This window comes from Vespula pensylvanica, chromosome 8 (assembly GCF_014466175.1).
Source record: "Vespula pensylvanica isolate Volc-1 chromosome 8, ASM1446617v1, whole genome shotgun sequence".
NCBI lineage: Eukaryota > Metazoa > Arthropoda > Insecta > Hymenoptera > Vespidae > Vespula > Vespula pensylvanica.
This window is the reverse complement of record NC_057692.1, coordinates 2,826,424-2,846,177: the sequence shown is the minus strand read 5'-3', so window position 1 is coordinate 2,846,177 and position 19,754 is coordinate 2,826,424. Positions and strand designations below refer to the sequence as shown.

The window sequence follows — 19,754 nt, the reverse complement described above, 5'->3', positions numbered from 1 at the left end:
TATACGTATATTTATATATACGTAATCGACCGGATGTTTTTTTTACGATTATACATACGTATATAGAAATATACGTATAAATATATATATATATATATATATATATATATATATATACTACACACGTATACATATACATATGCATGCATAAGCATACAGAGAAGTAATTAAACATTTTCTCGTGCCTTTTGAAGGGAGGAACGATCGAGTTCGCGGGCCGAAACGATCGATAGATCTGCGACTGAAGAGATCCAGTAAAATTATTCATGAAACGCACATACGATATATGCGAGCGTATTTATAAAGCGTGTCCTATACGTTCAGAATTTACTTACTTTTAATTTATTTTTTTTCTCAACCAGTTAAGATCCAATTCACACAGACCATTGACGACGCATTAACGTTATCTTTCGATCGCGAATACTATTAACTATATCGTTACTATTATCGCTATTATTACTATTGTTATTGTCACTGCTGCCGCCGCTGCTGCTACTATTACTATTACTACTATTACTATTACTACTACGACTACTATCACATTACTATTACCACTACTATTATCACTGCTACTGCTATTACTATTCCTATTACTATCACTATTGCTGCTGCTCCTATTACTCCTAGTACTGGTACTACTAAACTATTACTACTACTACTATTACTACTACTACTACAACTACTACTACTACTACACTACTACTACTACTACTACTACTACTACTACTACTACTACTACTACTACTACTACTACTACACTACTACTATTATTACTACTACTACTACGACTACTACTACTACTATTATTCTTACTATTACTATTAATTATTAACTTTTTCCACGATGACGTTAAACGATGTATAAGAGCGATGTATAAGAGTTAAAGCGTATGTATGCCTAAGAGAAATTAATTGTAGGGTATTCGTTAAGTATGTAAGTAAGTAAATAAACGAACAAGGATGTTACTAAACCATATTGTCGAACCACATACGTCATGTTACTCGTATACTCTTCTCGCATACACAGAAACACGATCATGGACATACATACATAAATGCACACGAAATGTTAAACAGACTTTAATCGAGTTAAAACATTTCTTGTATTTTAAGTACGTAGGAATATAGATAAATACGCGATGGAAAATACAAGTTATTAATAATAGTATCTATAGGTAAATGTCAAGCTAATCTTTAATTGTATTGTGTGTATATATTATTTAGCGACGTCGTTACATGCGCGATTACCTAAGGTAACTTTTACGGAAGTAGGAATACGTATGTTAAGAGAGTGTGTATGTGTATATTTGTGCATTTTTATTTGTGTTTGTACATGTGAGACAAAGAAGGATAAATGAGTGAAAGGAGAGAGCGAGTGATAGAAAGAGAGAGAGAGAGAGAGAGAGAGAGAGAGAGAGAGAGAGAGAGAGAAAACGAATAAGTGTGTTAATCAGAGATTTAGAAGAAAGATCGTTTTCGCGGCAGATACAAGTACACACACATGTGCGGACACGCATATTTATATATACATTCGAGATATATACATACATATTATATATATATATATACATGTATGATGTATATTTTTATGTATGTATTATGTATATATACATACATGCACGCGCACGATCATCGACATCGATCATCGATCAATCATCGTTAGCGTCATTTCGTTGACAGTGGTAAATAAATTTAAAAAAAAAAGAAAAAAGGAAAAAAAAGGAGAACGAAACGAAACAAAAAGGAAAAGAAAAGACAAACAAGTGCAAAAACTTCCTCGCGAGAGGCGAACTGCGACATCGAAAAGGCTCGAACGTATTGTACTCTGGCAGCCAATAACAAATGCGTCAATCTAATTCATGGTTTGGACGTAGGAAAATGTTAACTTTTTTTCCATCGATCATTAGCATTATTCTATTCGTATGAAGTAAAATATGATCGTGTGTTAGAAATTTTAATAAAAAGTGCGACACATATTTCTAGAGGCACACGAGCGAGTATGTATGCGTGATTGTTTATTTATTTTTTATTTTTTTATTATTTAAAAAATATGATTAAATAAGAATAAAAAAAAAAAATGAAATTTAGGCTTCTATAATTAGCCTGAATAATCCAATTTTAGAATCTTACGGTATGCGTGTAAATATTTCTGGCGCGCGATCATACTTTTCTTTCTTTCTTTCTTTCTTTTTTTTTCGTTTTAGAATAGAATAAAATCGATGGAAGAGGAAATTTTTTTTCCAATTATTGACTGCCGGTCTACAAAAATTCTACTATTCTTTTCTATATAGCGACGTTTGAAATAGGAGAAGATAAAGAAGGTAGATAAAAGATTTTGCCGAAACGACGTCGTCGTCGTCGTTCGATCTTCGATTCGATTTTAAACGTCGATCGATCTATCGTATTATTGTAAGTTATATACAAAGATAGAAAGAGAAGATCTCTTGTTGTGTTAAATTCGACGATTTCGCGCACAAGTTTGTTGCGTACTCGTGACACGCTCGATACAGCGAGCGACTCCTTCGAGATTACAACTATATATATATATATGTGTGTATATATTTATATGTATATATAAATATATATAAATATATATATATATCTATATAATAATATTATATGAAAAAGAATTTCATAGAGACCCTCGAAAATATTGTGACGATGAGAAAAGAGCGTGATCGCGTATGTACGCGCGTTTTAAGATGAAGGATTAAAAGAAAAAAAAAAAGAAAAAAGAAAAAAAAGGAAAAAAAAAATGCGGCGGATGAAAAAAAGAGGAAAGAAAAAGAAAAAATCGAACCTTCGAAAAACATATCTCGAAGGTTTTATTTTTCTCTCTCCTTAAAAATATACGTACAAAGCAATCTAGACGTCGATATTCGCGGGAGGACGCAGGAGGGCCTAATCACGGAGTCGAGCGTAATATTTCATTTTTTTATTATCGTTATTCTTTTCTTTTTGTTTTCATCATTTGTCATTACGTCATTCCACATTTTATTTACGTGCACCTTATCTTTTTTTTTTCCTTCTTCTTTTTCTTCTTTACTTTTTCTTTTTTTTTTTTCTCTCTCTCTTTTTTTCGACTCCAAATGCGTTATCACGCGAAACGACTCCGATAGTTTTCTACGACTGCGTACCCACTTAGATATCTCTAAAGGGCGCTTCCATGTACACCGATTGATATGTGGATATGCGTTTGTAGAAAAAAAGATGGAAGAAAAAAAAAAGAAATATGTATACGAGAGTGTGAGAGGCGTAATATCGCGTCGCACACCCATATAAAGAAGACATACACACATACGCATACGTACACGTGCGTTCTTATGCATACGTTGCAACCTGCATTCGCGTGTATTCATTGCAGGTAATACATATACATACATACATAGGTACACGTAAACACGTACACGCACGTACGCCGCTTAGTAGCGATTAGAAGAAAAGCTTAACCTTCCTAAGGCTTTCGTACGTGATTAGTAACTTTTTTTCCTTTGCTTACTTTTTACTTTTTCCTTCTTCTTCTTCTTCCACATGGCGTTGATTCGACTGTTCCTTTCATTTTTTTATTTCTTTATATTCTTCAATCTCATCAAATCGTTTTTTTAATATCTTAGAAGTTCGTAAAAAATTCGTCGTAAAAAATAACGCATTCGTTCTATCGTGCGATCTTTTTTCCTTTTTTTTTTTAATTTTTTTTGACATATTTTGCAAAGTTAATTTGTTTTTTTTTTCTTTTCTTTTAATCGTTCTCGTTGAAATAGTACACGGAAAATAGAGAAATTAGCGAGAGAGAGAGAGAAAGAGAGAGAAAGAGAGAAATAGATAGATAGATAGATAGAGAAGAAGAACGATCGTCTTGGGAAAGCTAAGAATCGAATTTAGTTGATGATGACGATGATGAGATGATATTCGAAGCGTTGCGTTCGTACGAATAATCGACGTAACTTATATAGATATTTACGTCGGTTCGAGATTTTATAAGACGAAAAAAAAAAAAAGAAAACGTTATACTTTTTCTCGCCTACTATTCGAGAGAGGACGTCCACTGTCGAGAAGTTACTCGCGGAATTTAAACGAGTCCGGATCGTCCAAGCGAAATTAGATTCCTTAGACTCGTCGGTCGGGAACTTAAGAAATGAAATTTCGCTGGTGCGAATTCCAGGTTTCGTAAATCAAGTAATCTCGAACATGTTAACGATTGCATTTCATTTCTCCTGTTCCAACTGTGAAAGTACGAGGCAAAGATATTCGATAACTTCCTTTTTCTACTGTTACGTCGCGCTTACGTAATCTTTTTGTAAGCTCGTTGACCGTCGTTAAAGAAAGAAAGAAAGAAGGAAAGAAAAAAAAAAAAAAGAAAAAAGAAAAGAAAAATGGAAAGAAGGAAAAAAAATCTTGAAGAAATAAATAAATAAGTAAATAAATAAATAAATGAATGAAGAAATAAATAAATAAGTAAATAAATAAATAAATAAATAAGTGAATGAATGAATGAAGGAATAAATAAGTAAATAAATGAATAAATAAAATAAATAAATAAATAAGAGATACGCCTCGAGGTTCGTCGGTAGATTTTTGAGGTGGATCGTGCTTTCACAAGAGGGACATCGACTGTTTCCCTGTACAAAACGCATTTTTTGCTTTCCCTTGTGTCCACCCCCAACCACCCACCCACAACGGGAACGTTATGTACGATGTGCGTCATTGACCTGTCACGCGTAAAGAACGACGATTTCATATTCTTCGATCTCGAGGGAATCGCTTGCGAAAGAATCAAATTTTTTATTTATTCTTTTTTTTTTATTTCTCTCTTCGTTTCTTTTTTGTATTCTCTTTTTTTTTTTTTATTCATATACATACACGATGTTATCAATTTTTATCGTCGAGGTGATCGAAGAAATTTTAAAAGACCTTTGCGTTTGGTAAATATAATTTCTATCGTGAGACAGTCGATATATATTCAATTAGTTTCGTTTGATTCGAGATTAAAGTGAAATCATCGTTCGTCCTCGAGATATGTCAACGACGACAAAATGTCGATATAAGAGAAAGAGAAAGAAAGAGTGAGAGAGAGGGAGGGAGAACTAGTGGGTGTTAGAGTGGGAGAGGACAAGGGGAAAGAGACAGAGAGAAAAAGACTCGTTCTAAAATTTTAGAAGAAAGAGCGAGCACGTTATTAGCGGAGAAACTATACGACAAACGTGGTTTTACATTTTAAGGTTAAAAATAATTAATGGAAAAGTAAACAAAAGGAAAAAAAAATGAAAATAAGGAAATGGAGTTGAAAGGAGAAACAAAAAACAAAAGGAAAAAAAAAAAGAAAGAAACATTTATACTTTCGTTGCAAATGGCGACCGACGGCGACCTGGCTGACCTCAGAATGAAATGAAGTTCGAGAGTGATCGATCCCCGTCGAACAAAATCGTCTCTCTTTATGGAAATAGCATGAAATGATCTTAAGATGACAAACAAAGAAAGAGAAAAAAAAAATATATATAAAAATCGCGTATACATTTGTGCTCGCGCATAGAGTAATATTAATATACATGTGTGTGATAGAACGATATTGATATATTGCTAATCGCGCGTGGATGTAATCTCTACGATAAAGAGAAAAGCGATTATTATAATTAAAATGTGTATTTCCGATGATGAGACTTCGACGGTAAAAAAAAAAAAGAGATAAAGAAAAACGAAGAAAAATATTTGGCAAAGGACGACGCTCATACTTACATATAAAAGAATGACTCGCGTAATTTGTTGATTATCGGTGTTCCGACTCGATTACGTTCGTATCAATAAAACGGAAAATCTATATTTTTCGAAGAAATACAAATTATACTACGATTGCGACGATCGTCGTGCGAACGAAGATTTACAAGAATTATCTCAAATCTTTGAAGATTTTCAAGTTATTAATTTTCTTTTTTCTTCTTCGTTTTTGTTCAACGTTTATGCAAACATTTCGTTCATTCGAAAATAATGAATAATCGAATCATTTATGCGAATCATCCTTATGTACGAGCCACGAACAAATCTATTTTATTTTTCTATCGAGGACATATCCCCGGCCCTTTCGGTCGCCACGGGCTCGATCAAACCAAATGAGAATAATTCATTAGCGCGATCCGTTGAGTGTAGCGAAAAGAGAAAAAAAAATAGCGAAATGCGTGCGTGCTTGCAATGCTAAGATGAGCAAGAAAGAGAGAGAGAGAGAGAGAGAGAGAGTAAAAGAGCGAGAAAAAGAGAACATTAATAAAAGTGAGAGAGAAACGACGTAAATTACGATTTAGAGTATGAATGTGTTGAAGACGAAAAAACGAAAGAGAATGGAAGAGAGCGAGAGAGATAGAGGAAATGGTGGATGAGAGGTAGATAAAGGAGAATGAATAATTAACGTTACATGTTAATTAACGTCATATGATAAGAAAAGATGGTTGATATAGAGTAAGCAACACGTTCCGGATATGTTTTTTCACACTGCGGAACAGAAATTGACCGTTACGATCTTACGCGTGAGCTTGTATGTGAATGAATGAATGAATGAATGAATGAATGAATGAATGAATGAATGAATGAATGAGAGAGAGAGAGAAAGAGAGAGAAAAAGAATGATATTATTGTGCGAGCTAACAAGTCGAATAGTATAACTCGTAAATCGGAGATGTTTTCTTTTATTAATCTCCGAGGAATCGAGGAAATACATGAATCTTCTTTTTTTCCTTCTTCATTATTTCTTTTTTCTCTCTCATACTCTCTGTACCGTCAGAGACAAAAATCGTGTTAAGGGAAATGTGGAAACGTCGTATTGTATTTACATACTTACATAGATATGTATGTATGTATGTATGTATGTATGTATGTATGTAAAAAATTGAGCGACGAAGAAATGCAAATCGGGGAGAGACGTCGAGACTCGTTAGATCTTTCTTCGATTTGCATTTGAAAAAGGGTGATTGTGGAGAGGGGAGGAGAGAGGGTGAAGAGAAGACGAACGAAATGAAATAGTAATAAAAAAGAACAAACGAACAAACGAACAAACAAATAAATTATGCGCGAGAGATGTTGGCGAGCGACGTCGACGTAACGATGCGTGTATATATTTCTAAGCGCGATTAGAAATATCCACGATTTTCGCTCCATCCGAAACGATTGCGCAAACGTGAATTTATTTTATATATTATTGTGTATTATTAATAATATTATTATAATTATTATTATTATTATTATTATTATTATATTATGATTACGGTTATTATATTTTTATTATTTTTATTATTATTACTATTATTACTATTATTATTATTATTATTATTATTATTATTATTATTATTATTGTCGGAGTAAGAAGTATAAAAAACAAAAAGTAAAGTTCCTTGAAAATTTGAGACGGAAAGCGCGTTTCGAGATATGACGTGACGATAATTCTCGTTATATTGTAATAAGATGGATAAATTCTATCTTTTCGTTGGACGAAGCCCTTTGGCAGCAAAACTCGAATCACGTTTTCCGTATCACGAGAACAGACTGCCATTGTGTTGGACTTTTTTTGTAATAAATGCATATAAACCGAAGGGCAGAATACATTGCTGAGAGAGAATGTAAGTGTGTGAATGTAAGAAAGAGAAAGAAATAGAGAGAAAGAGAGAGAGAGAGAGAGAGAGCGACCGAACGACCGAGCGAAAAGGGAGTAGGAGAATGCACTTGTATGAGAGAAAAAGAGAGAAAAAGAGAGAAAGAGAGAGAGAGAGATATGCTCGCATACACGTGTTTGGTCGTTAAATATTTTATGAAATAAAATTGAAGAGAGAGAGAGAGAGAGAGTGAGAGAAAGAAAGAAAGAGAGAGAGAGAGAGAGAGAGAGAGAGAGAGAGAGAGAGAGAGAGAGAGGAAGCGTGCGTTATGATGTGTACGAAGCTGATCGGATTTCGAAAAGCGCAAGCGATCATCATCGTTAATAAGGAAAAATAATGTTTTTCTCTTCGAACTTCGGCTCGCGTCGAAAAATAAACATTTCGTTTCGCATCAATGATTTTTCGAAAACAAAGAAAAAAGAAATATGGAGAAAATAGAAAGAGAACAGCTTGGTGTACTTGGAGAAATATTTCGAGTATCTAATTCTTTCCCATTATTTCGAATTCCTTTATATCACCGTAGCTTAACATCGTCCGACATTAAATTTGCATATAAATTGAAGTAATCGTATTTTATGCGATATTGCATTTTTTCATTCCTTCTTTTTCTTTTTTTTTTTTTTTTGAGAGAGGTTCCAGAGATTATTTAAAAAAAAAAAGGAAGATATTTTTGGAGATTAATTTATAGATTATTAAGTAAAAATATAAGATATTTTTTTTTCGTTGGGTAGTATTATCTTAATTTTTGCTATTCCATAATTTTTACTTATATAGAAGAGTTACGAATTACGTTTGAAAAAGTAGGAGTGATAGAGAGAAAGAAAGACGGAGAGAGAACGAATTAGTATGAATGTATAGAGGAAAAAGATAGGAAGAAAGAATAGATATTCATTAACAATTTAGTTGAATTATATATTGGAGTGAACTTTTATTTGAAGGATCATCGATATTGAGAAACCTTTTCTGCCTTTTTTTTCCCCTTTTCTTATCGCAATTCATTATATACATAAATTGTAACACATACTTTTCTTTTTCTTTTTTTTTTACAAGTACTTTAAAAGTACTCTGTACTATGTATATATATATATATATATATATATATATATATATATATATATACATACATAAAAGACTTTTTCCATTAACAATATGTACAAAAAAGTTTAGGGGAAGTTTTACTTTCGTCGAGAAAACTACGAAAAGAAAGAAAAAGAAAACTTTTATGAGTTTTGTTGCCGATGCTTGAAGATAAAATAAAGAAGCGAAAAAAGTGTTTGAAGAGTGTTAGAAAAGATAGACGTTCGAAAGAAACCTGGGAAAGAAGGAATGACGTGAGTAGAAGTCGAAGATAACAGTAATTCGAGAAAAAATTTCGAAGAAAATTCATCTTTCCTTATTTTTAAAAGAAACAAGACTGAAATTATTTGCTAGCGAATAAACAAAAAAGAAGTTTGTGCTTTTTATATTATTTCAATTATCGATTTTACATTTTTATGATAGTCGACATTCCATAGTGTTTCAATTTGCTCTTTTTTTTTTCTTAATCGAATTATTTTATCACACGAATAAGCTAAAGTTGCAAAATTATATTTTGTTGATTAGAATTATAGTTGTTATAAAAATTTGTAACAAAAAATTTTATGTCATGTCGCTTTTTAAAAGATTCTAGTTTACACCATTCGATAATATAGGGAACTATATTACCTAATTGAATCATTTCTAAAAAATAAAAAAACGAGCGTTTTTATTTTTTATTTCATTGATTTCCTCGATCTCTCACGATAGTTTTATTTTCGATCTACAGACTCATCTTCTCAGAGTGCGAGAAAAGAAAAAAAAATACAATTTTTTTAACGAACCTTTGTTAATTATAATTTTTACATTGATACCGTAAGTTGGTAATGCAGTTTCCTACGACACTAGGTACATGTAGATGATTCGATAGAAATAGATTCGATTTCGATCTTTTTCAATGAATATAAAAATAGTATTTGTATTTTTAAGAAGAAATAAAAAATATCTCGTTCGAATGAATCTATATATGTATATAATACAAATAGAGTTAAATTAAAAAGAGTTAAGATTAAAGTGAGATCGGATTAAAGGTACAATTAATGTCTCCATGTATTTCGTTTATATATTTACAATTTGACAACAAAAACATTAAACGTAACAGGCAGCCTCGCTCTCGACCGGAAGGTTTATTTGAAGTATCTTTCTAATAGAGCGCGAGGCCAGCTAAAGGTCACATAAATATAATTGTATCCGTCATAATAAATTCATTACAATTTGTATAATGTGTAATATGTGCACGTGTATGTATGCGTGCGTGTGTGGTGTGTGTACACACGCGCGCGCGCGTGTATTCGTATGTACGTTTGTGGCAAATATTTGTGTAATTGCACACGTGTGCATTTCTGTATATATTCATATGTATATGTATATATATATATATATGTATATATATAATATATGTTATTTAAATTTCTTAACATCGTAAACTCTCCCGAGTAATGCCTTTCCGCATCTTTTTATAACGAATACTATATCCAGCGTTTTTAAATCTTTTTTTCTTCTTTCTTTTACTTGTATTTTTGAATATAGTTGGATTGTCCATACTTGATGATATCGCGCAATTCGCACTCATGCTCGCACACCTCAAAATGTTAGTCCAGCGAGATAATATCGTTCTTGTTTATCTCTCCATTCTTTTTGCCTTTCTTTTCTCCTACCCATTTTCCATTCTCGAAAATGAATTGCGAACGTATCGATCGATCGATCGATCGATCGATCGACCAAAGTATTTCGCTTAAGTAGTCGCATGATTAATTGCTAAGTCTCGTTTATTTCTTTTTTTTTTCCCCCCCTCTTATATCTTATCGAAAAACACGCAAAACACATTCTTTGATTTTGTCTTGATTTTTTTTTTTATTGTTTTTTTCCTCTTTTTTTTTTTATTCCCCTTTTATTCCTTCTATTTGGTTTTTGTCGATAAGTTTATGTACAAAAGTTTTGATTCGGTTTTTATTATGTAAGTCTACGTTCGATAGCTTTTTATCGTCTTTTTTCACATACACATTCGATCAGTCGCAATCCTCGTTTTCGTAACCCTTTGCTTTTCCTTCTTTTCTTAAATCTCTTCTCCTTTTTTTTTCTTTTTTCTTTTTGGTTTTTTTTCTCTTTTGATTTTTCGTTTTTCTCAAATCACCCTTTCAATGTCGTGGCAGTGTAGTACGCGTAACGGATTTTTATCATTATCCCTTAATCTTAATGTCTATATGTATAATCATATTTTTACAAAAAATTCACGAATAGCATGTACATACATATACGGTGCGAGAGAAACAACTGACCGAGCTCGGCTTTCATTCATTCTCATTTTGCATCGATCGTTATTAGGTACTCGATGATATTAAAAAAAGTGCAACGAAAAACGACGTATTTGTATTAGCGTCGATATCGATACCGACAATGCTGAGTTTCAATATTTTTGACTTTTTTACTTTTCGTATTTACTTTTAATTACGGCTTTTGTTATAGGCAAAAGGAAAGAAAAAACTGAGCAGAGAATATGCTCGACTTTTTTCAGATGGTTATTAATTTTTTTAATATGAATTATATAAAAATCCATTAAGAAAAGTTACAGTATTAATAACTAATAACTAAGAAGTAATAATAAGTAATAATAGTAATAATAATAGTAATAATAATGATAGTAATAATAATAATAATAATAATAATAATAATAATAATAATAATAATAATAATAATAAATAATAATAATAAATAATTAAAACAGTAATAATTAAAACAACTATCTCTTCAATAAGTAATACTTTGTTACACATATTTCATGTTTTTCGTTAAATATACTTGATACATAATTAAATAACTTTTCAATATTACATTGTCAATTGATTAATTTATTTCTTTATAATATAATATTGATTCTTATCGATATGTATCAATATTTTAGTGATATCTATGTATAGTATAGACGGTATCGATGTCCACGCCTTTATACACTCATTGATTTTTCACGATATTTTTAAAATACATTGTAAAGAATAAAAATATGGCAGCGGTTAATATGGCAGTATTTAAAGTACGAGGAAACATATTTACATCGAATAAAGAGTTACGATATAAAATGAAATATAGTAACATCGAAACTTTGAAATCCTCGTAATGATATAAATATGCGTGTATATAGCAATCGTTCTTACGTCGATGCATAATGTTCACAACGGCAATAGCAACGATGCAATATGCGAATTTTTTTAAGACAGCTTTGTACATCGTGATAACAGACAGATAAGATCATTTTTCAATGACTAAGCATCGACATATTTTTTATTTCTTTCAACTCAAGTAATATTTAACGAGTAATAATTATTAATTCTGAAATTAATAATTCCCATAAAAAATATTTAGAGACGAGTAAAAAGATTTGATTGAATTTCTTTGATTGTTTCTTTCACTCACTGTTACCATTACCATTCAAAAATGTATAATTTAAATAATCTCTCTTGTTTTTAACGACGTAAAGTATTCTAAAAGTAGATATAACTTTTTCTCTTCTCTCTCTCTCTCTCTCTCTCTCTCTTTCTCTCTCTTTTTTTTTCTTTTCGAATGGCCCAACGCTTTGTTTACTAAAATTCATATTTTCAGTGCGACGTCTCTAAATCACCGATATTTTTTTGTCCGACTTTTCCCATTGATAAGAAAAAGAAAAAAAAAAAAAGAAAAAAAGAAGGGGAGAGAGAAGAAAAGAGAAAACGGGAGAACTTCGATCTCGAATTTGATATTTTTTTTTTTTTTCATGTTATCAAAAACAAGAAAGATATTGTTCGATGGTCAAGTCGGATGCGACATTGGTGTGTACGCATAAAATAGATAAAATCTTAATACAGCGGTACCTCGTAGAACGTGCGGACGCTGTAATAAATCATAGGCATCGCTTCAAAGTGTCACTTTCAGTATAAATCATTGATGTGCTTGCGATAGGAGATAAATAATCGAGTAGACAAGCTTTCGCTTGTGACTTTGAAGGATCGTCTAATAGCCACGAAGAGGAGAATCATTGTAGATGTACAAAGCTCTTTGCTTTCTCTCTCTCTCTCTCTCTCTCTCGCTCTCTCTCTCACACACACACACACACACACACGCATTCTCTCTTTCTCTTTTTCTCTCTTTCTATTCTGTCCATCTTGAGCGTTACTCGCACACCCACACGCGTACACGAGCATACGCACTCGTTCGAGCATTCTTAAATGTAGAAACAAAATACGGATGAAGAAACGATACGCGTTAGCGAAGTTTTTCTTCTTCGCTTATTCCTCTTTTATTCTTCCACGTTTTTCTTCTTAGAAAGTAGCAAACTTTGGCGGGTTTACGGTATAAAGTGTTACGTTATGTATGTACAAGGAACATCTAACATCGTGGTGGATTAGTAATTTATACACGAGCTTCTTCTTCATGTTTACCTTTTTCTTTTCTCTTTCTTAATCTTTTTTTATTTATTTCTTTATTTATTTCTTTATTTATTTTTTATTCATTTACTTATTTCTTTTTTATTTATGTCTTTTTTTTTTTTTAAATCTTTCTCTTTCTCTTTCTCTTTTCCATATCCTTATTCTTATTCTTTTGATCGTTCGTTCGCCTCTTTGAAGATCCATCTCTCCTTCTTATCGTTAATACCTACACGGTATATATCCTGTTTCAAAGAGTATACACGTATTTTATACATATTTTATTTCTTAAGTTATTCAAAATACGAAAGAATTGTTTGAAAAGAAAACAGTGTTCTCGATTTCTCGAGGGAAATATGCGATGTGACGGATTTAAATTTTATTTATTTTTATTCTTGTATTATTATTATTATTATTATTTTCTTTCTTTCTTTCTTTTTTCTTTTTCTTTTTTTTTTTAACAGAACTCTATGTATTTTATTTATATATTTTGTGTGTACGTGTGTATATATATATATATATATATATATTCTTTTAAACAAAGTAATTTTCGTCTAAAAAAATTCTCTCGTTTCATGAATAAATCTTGATAATCTTCGCGTATACACGTATACACATTTGAACAGACTTTATTCAATATAGGTAAACGTTAAATTATACATGGTGATTCAATAATTTCATTACCGACTTTAAAATACAAAATAATCAAAGACGTTTCATTTATTACGCAACGTATTACACCGTGCTTCGATTTCAATCGTCGCTTCGGAATGATATCATTGAAAGGTATAAGAAAATAAGAAATATCATTGATTCACCCGATATAATTTATCTAATAATTACAGAGAGAAAAGATCTTGGCTAATTGTTAGTTTGATTGTTCTTCCATTTCGGCCAAATTCGGACTTCGAATCATCTAAGTAAATGATCGATAAGAATTCGATCGATGCTTATACAATTCATCGCGGATCGTTAGTTCTTTAATCGATCAAAAATGTGATCGTTGAAAACGCGATTCGAGTTATATTTCTTTTTTCTTTTTCTTCTTTCTATCTTTCTTCTCTTCCCTCTTCCATTTATATTAAAAAGGAAGACGCGAAGCGTTTAGGGCATGAAAGTACATAGAATAGTTTCGGACGTTTCTCTCTTCCCCCCTCCGATCTCCTCTCGTCTTTATATACTGTTGTATATTGTTAGTAATTTTATTAGACAAGGAGATTTAGAGCAAGGTCGACGCCGTTAGAACGTCCGGGACGACCGGCTTTGGAGGGGGGTCTAAGCATCAGACTCGCATTTCGCTCATCGTTGCTTGCGAGACACGACTCGAGACGGTTGTACTCTGCAGAAGGGGTTGATTTTCTGGAGGACTCTTCGCACGGGGTGGTGGTGGAGCACGTGGTACTGTAAGGTGTATAGATCCATTCGGTGGTCCCTAAAAAAAGAAGAAACAAAAACGAAAGATATGGCAAGTGTTTTATATTTTTTTCTTCTTTTTAAAAAATGTCAGACGCATTGACAGTCGAGTAATAATACTGTCAATTGCATATTTCACTTTCGTTTTTGATACTTAAGTTGATGAAAAATTTGTATTATTATCTCAACATTTTTATTATTATTTTATATAGAAATTACGCGGCGTCTTTTTTCATGATATTCAAATTTACAACTTATTTTTGAATATATATATATATATATATATATATATATATGGGAAACGTGTTATCGTATTTTTAGAGTCACAAGTGTCAAGCTTTATTTTATTTGCTTTATTTCTTTCTTTTCTTTTTTTCACTTAGAAAATGAATTATCGATTAATATGCGAAAGTTAATCCTTGCTAAGTTATAAGAAATAAGTTATAAGTTTCAAATATTTTATAATTTCTTTTTATTGAGTGGGTGGGGATTGGTAGGAAAATAAATTAGGTTATAGAGGGTTAACAAGAAACGAGTTTCACCGGTTCGTTCAAGGAATTCGAAAACTTCTTCGGATATGCTAAGAACGTCGTTGTAAAGTGAAAGGCAAAACTTTTCTTTTTCCTTTTACTCGTTTTCTCACAGCGAAGCATCCGAAAGATTTCAACCAGGACTATATTTTTTTTTATTTAATTTTATTTTATTATTATGGTATTTGCAAAGTAGCGAGAAATATGTAAAAAGGATATTCTATATATTTTTTTCCTTTTTAAGAAAACAATTTTCTTTTCGAATAAAACAAAATTATTTATTTGTTTTTGCTTATTATTTCTTGCGATTTGATGAAGAATTTTTTTCATAAAATGTTCTTTTTTAAAAAAATGTTTTTTTTTTTACGCTTGCCCTGATACATATATACCTACGTATTATATTATGCATTCTATAGGATCCATTTTTTATAACAGTTTCTTGACTCACTTGAGTTTGCGCGTTCATGTCCTGCATGACCGAAGCACGAGGAAGCGTAGCGTGTTGTTGCTGATGTTGCTTTTGATAATGATGTTGATGCGGCAGGGTGTGTGTGCCTTGTAAAGTGTTAGGCTCGTTCGGAGGCCCTTTCATCACGTTTCTAAAGGGAATAGAGAAAGAAAATTATTATACAACATTTTTATTCCCTATATGTTTTTCTTTTGACGAAATTTTTCGAAGAAAAATAAGTGTTAATTAATCTAATGATATAAAAGAAAATCAAGATATAAGAGTTAAAATATAGAATAAAAAAAGTTCTTCTTTATATGTTTACGATAAAATCAAGTTAGTTATATATTCGATTAGCTACTATAAACAGTTTATATAAGATCTAAATATATATCTTGCAAGAAGATCAACGTGACGATATATTACAATATAAATTTAATTTAAACCTATATAAAAAAATATTCGATAAATTATAGAGATACTAAATAATGAAAGAAAATGAAAAATATATTGATTTATTTTCTCTGCAAATTTTACGATTTACCTTCTGAGCATTTCATTTTCAACGTCAACGATAACTTGACCACTACCAGGAAAATGTGAATGTGACGAGGGTGGTTGTTTCAACTCCGTGAAACCGCGCGGTCCACACTGTTGATTCAACATCTGTTGCTGCTGGAGGCTCTTGACCTCGAGTCTCGTCTTGTCTCGCTGATAATAGACACCAGCAAATATAAGGACGTTCAGTATAAGCAGACTACAGCCGATCGCTATCGTTACGCTTAATGCCGTAGAATATGCAGCGTATCTATAAGATTAGAAAAGAAGTGGCTAGATTTTATAATGTTTTTGAACTTAGCAATTTTTTGTTTTTTTTTTTTCTTTTCGAATTATTATTATTATCGATGATATCAGTGCTTATTATAACTTTCACGTTGTACCATCATTGATATGTTACATTATAATTTTTTTTTTTTTTTTTTATATTGATATTTAAATAGCGACGTTTATAAAAATCGTTTAAAATCGATAGATATTTAAAAAAAAAAAAAAAAAAACAAAGAAAAAAATAACAAAGTAAGTAACGTCTGAAATATTTCATACAATAAATTCATAACTGCTCATATTTCTTTTAAAGAAATTTTTAAAACAAAATTTCGTTCGATCTATCATCTGTGTTAATTGGATTTATTATAAATTTTAAATACGTGATGGTACGTTTCTCGTTCTTCTGTTATTTTTTATATAATTAGTTCAATTAAATGCGATAGATTACCCAGTTGCATCGAGACTCGCCAAAGTATCGGTGCTGGCGTTGTGCACATTTTGAAGATTTGTGCTTTGAATAAGACTGACACACGTGGTTATGCTGTAGTCGGTTGTGGTAGGTGGTTCAGTGCTTATATTCTTTCTTTTAAATTCTTCGGTGATTCTACTCAAAGGATCTGGCCTGACCAAACCATCGTAAAGACTTGGATCGGCGTGTCCTCGGAAAAGATTGTGTCTCGAATCAACGTCTTCCATTCCAGCACGATGAAGTTCCGGTACGAGTCGTAGCCAAACAGAGAGCTGATGAGCTCGATAATGATTTTTTACTTTTGGCCTCATTCCTAAAAGAAAAAAAAAAAAAAAATAACAAGAAAAAGAAAAACTATATATAAAAGTTATCTTTTTTTATTAGTTTATAAAAAGCCATACGACGATAGATGAATCAATGAATGACGATAGCAAGAATCATTTTAATATTTTTTTTTATTGTTCATAGAGTAATCATTTTTTCTTGCATTCTCTTTTTGAACGTTTATATTTTTATTTAATTGAAATATTCAATTTAAAAAAATTCCCCATATATACATATATATATATATGTATGTATATATATATATATATATATGATATTCGTTCGAACTGGACGAGCATCGTTATTACATTTTCGATTCGTTATTTAATACTATACGATCGAAGAAATATACGCGAAATCAAAATGTATTTATCGGATTAATTGTAAGCGAAGTATGTATTACGACAATTTGAAATATGGGATACAAAAGGAGATTATTTTAACGCGTTACGACGTCCGGTTATATTATCAACGACGAAAATTTAATATCGACTTCCGACAGCGATAATTTAATCGTAGAAAGCTATCTTGGTATCGTGTAATATTCCAGATAATAAATCTGTCTGCACTGTGAAAATCATATGTAAATATGAATCATTCAGCGACTGGCATGATATTATTCGACTGAATTATGTATATAGGTACTTAACTACATAGATATATAAGAAAAATTTTATATAATTTATTACATAGAAAAATTTTGCTTGTTTAATTGGATCTAAATTAGATAAAGGAGAAAAGAAAATATATAAAAAGAAATAAAAAAGTATCATAATATTCCCAAGAAAAATTATTTTAATTATATTATAATACGAGTTTAAGTTCTGTTATATTCGGTGTCATTGACAATTTGAATTATTAATCAGGCATGGGACGAAGGTATGACGTAAACATACCGATCAATTGTCTCGTTGAAAATTTAATTGGGGAAATCGCTTGGACATAAACCACAAGCTGACATTGTTGTTCGACGAGCTTGTTACTCATTGATGGAATTGTCCAAAGCAAACGTAAAATGCTTTGATTAACGAAAGTTTTTCTTTAATCAAAATATTTAATACTGTTTTGTATTATTTAAATAGAATGGTTTCAATGAAATATATATTTATTTTTAATAATAATTCGCAAAAATTTTTATATTTCATTATTTGATTAAGTAGGAAAAGTTAGTAGTTTTTTTTTTCGGTGAGAAAACTCGTTTTTTCATTTCTTTCATTTCTTTTTTTGTGGGAAGTGAATTTAATCAGAAATGAAAAAAAAATGGTTGATAAGCAAGCTACAGATTAGTCGATAAAATGTTTGCAGATACGTTGTATATATAAATATCAATGATTTGGGTATATATAAAAGTTGTCTTCTCTAATCGCAACAGTTAACGTTTCAAGTTTGGTGAAACCAATTAATTACAATGGCGGGTAAGTTTCAATAAAATATCATTATTTAATTTATTTTAAAATCAATGAACATATTCGATAAAAAATAATTATACATATATAATATATATATAATTATTTGTAATTAAAACGTACCTGTCTGTTTGTGTACAGAACAGAATTTTTCAATTTTTTCTATTATCACTTTAAAAGTATAATGAAAAAAAGATTTATTAGGTAATAAATGAGCAATTTAAAATTAATCTAACATATTCTTCACACTTTATATTAATATTTTTATTTTTTATTTTAGCAAGTTATCAATTGATAATTGCGTTATCAATCGGTGTGATTTGCGTCCATGGTTATTATCCTGGTGACAAACCAATATATCCGATACCGACAGAATGTCCGCTAATAGATCCGGTAGATTCTACTGTACTCCTAGCTCACGAGAGTTTTTGTTCAAAATTCTACATGTGCTCTAATGGGGTTAGATTCGAGATGAATTGTCCAAAATCTTGGTCGGGTTGCCCGCTTCATTTCAATAAAGTATTACAAGTCTGTGATTATCCACAACGTGCTGGATGCACATTGGACGAGAAGAATGTAGAAATAAATAACAAATGCAGAAGATACAGAAAAAATATTTACCAGAAGATTGTAAAAGAGTGACGAGAAAGATTTATGCTAAGAACGTTCCAATGGAATAATATATTCTCATGAAAGTTCTTGCTATAAATATTACGAATGTAAAAATGGAGTGCTCGTGCTAGAAGATTATTAATAATAAATTTAAAAAGAATTACCATTGTGTAAAAAACACGAATAATGTCTAATTATTTTAATAAAAAAAAAAAAAATAAATTATTTTATTTCTTAATAAAGTTATTCGTTATTTATGAACATAATTATTTCTTAATAATTATTCATTAGTTATTGACAATAACGACAAGTTGCGATAATGACTATTAGTATTAGTATTTTGATTTTAGTATTTAATAGTTTTAGTATTTTATATATTTCAAAGAAATTATATCAAATAATTTTTAATTAAAATTATCTAAACATTTCTAAAGAAGAAAAAAAAGCATGTTAATCAGTTAACAGTACTTTTCGCATTTTATGTCCTTTCGTCATAATTATAAAACATTATTTTTCGAGTCAGATCTTATTTCTTTGAAATAGTTTACTTTCACAAATATATATATATATATATATATATATATATATATATATATATGTTTTAAAGAAAAGAAAAAAAA

General features: G+C 30.7%; 2 protein-coding genes and 1 long non-coding RNA gene across 3 annotated transcripts in view; 2 read left to right on the top strand and 1 right to left on the bottom strand.

The window, feature by feature from the left end:
• Nucleotides 1-7,268: 7,268 nt before the first annotated feature.
• Nucleotides 7,269-8,103, top strand: LOC122631335. Its single transcript, XR_006327681.1, has 2 exons — nucleotides 7,269-7,822; nucleotides 7,854-8,103. It is a non-coding gene; the product is annotated as an uncharacterized LOC122631335 (long non-coding RNA).
• A 3,341-nt stretch (nucleotides 8,104-11,444) lies between these two features.
• The window catches only part of LOC122631388 (neuroligin-4, X-linked-like), a 155,342-nt gene continuing 147,032 nt past the window's right edge, over nucleotides 11,445-19,754 (bottom strand). The window contains exons 10-13 of the mRNA XM_043817036.1: nucleotides 16,772-17,105; nucleotides 16,040-16,303; nucleotides 15,496-15,646; nucleotides 11,445-14,536 (exon numbers count right to left, since the gene is read on the bottom strand). Of these exons, the coding sequence (XP_043672971.1) occupies nucleotides 14,387-14,536; nucleotides 15,496-15,646; nucleotides 16,040-16,303; nucleotides 16,772-17,105 (899 nt within the window). The 3' untranslated portion in view covers nucleotides 11,445-14,386. The remainder of the gene's footprint in view (nucleotides 14,537-15,495; nucleotides 15,647-16,039; nucleotides 16,304-16,771; nucleotides 17,106-19,754) is intronic.
• Nucleotides 18,444-19,318, top strand: LOC122631389 (peritrophin-1-like). Its single transcript, XM_043817037.1, has 2 exons — nucleotides 18,444-18,531; nucleotides 18,803-19,318. The coding sequence occupies exons 1-2, from the start codon at nucleotides 18,525-18,527 to the stop codon at nucleotides 19,162-19,164; spliced, it is 369 nt and encodes a 122-aa protein (XP_043672972.1). The 5' UTR covers nucleotides 18,444-18,524; the 3' UTR covers nucleotides 19,165-19,318.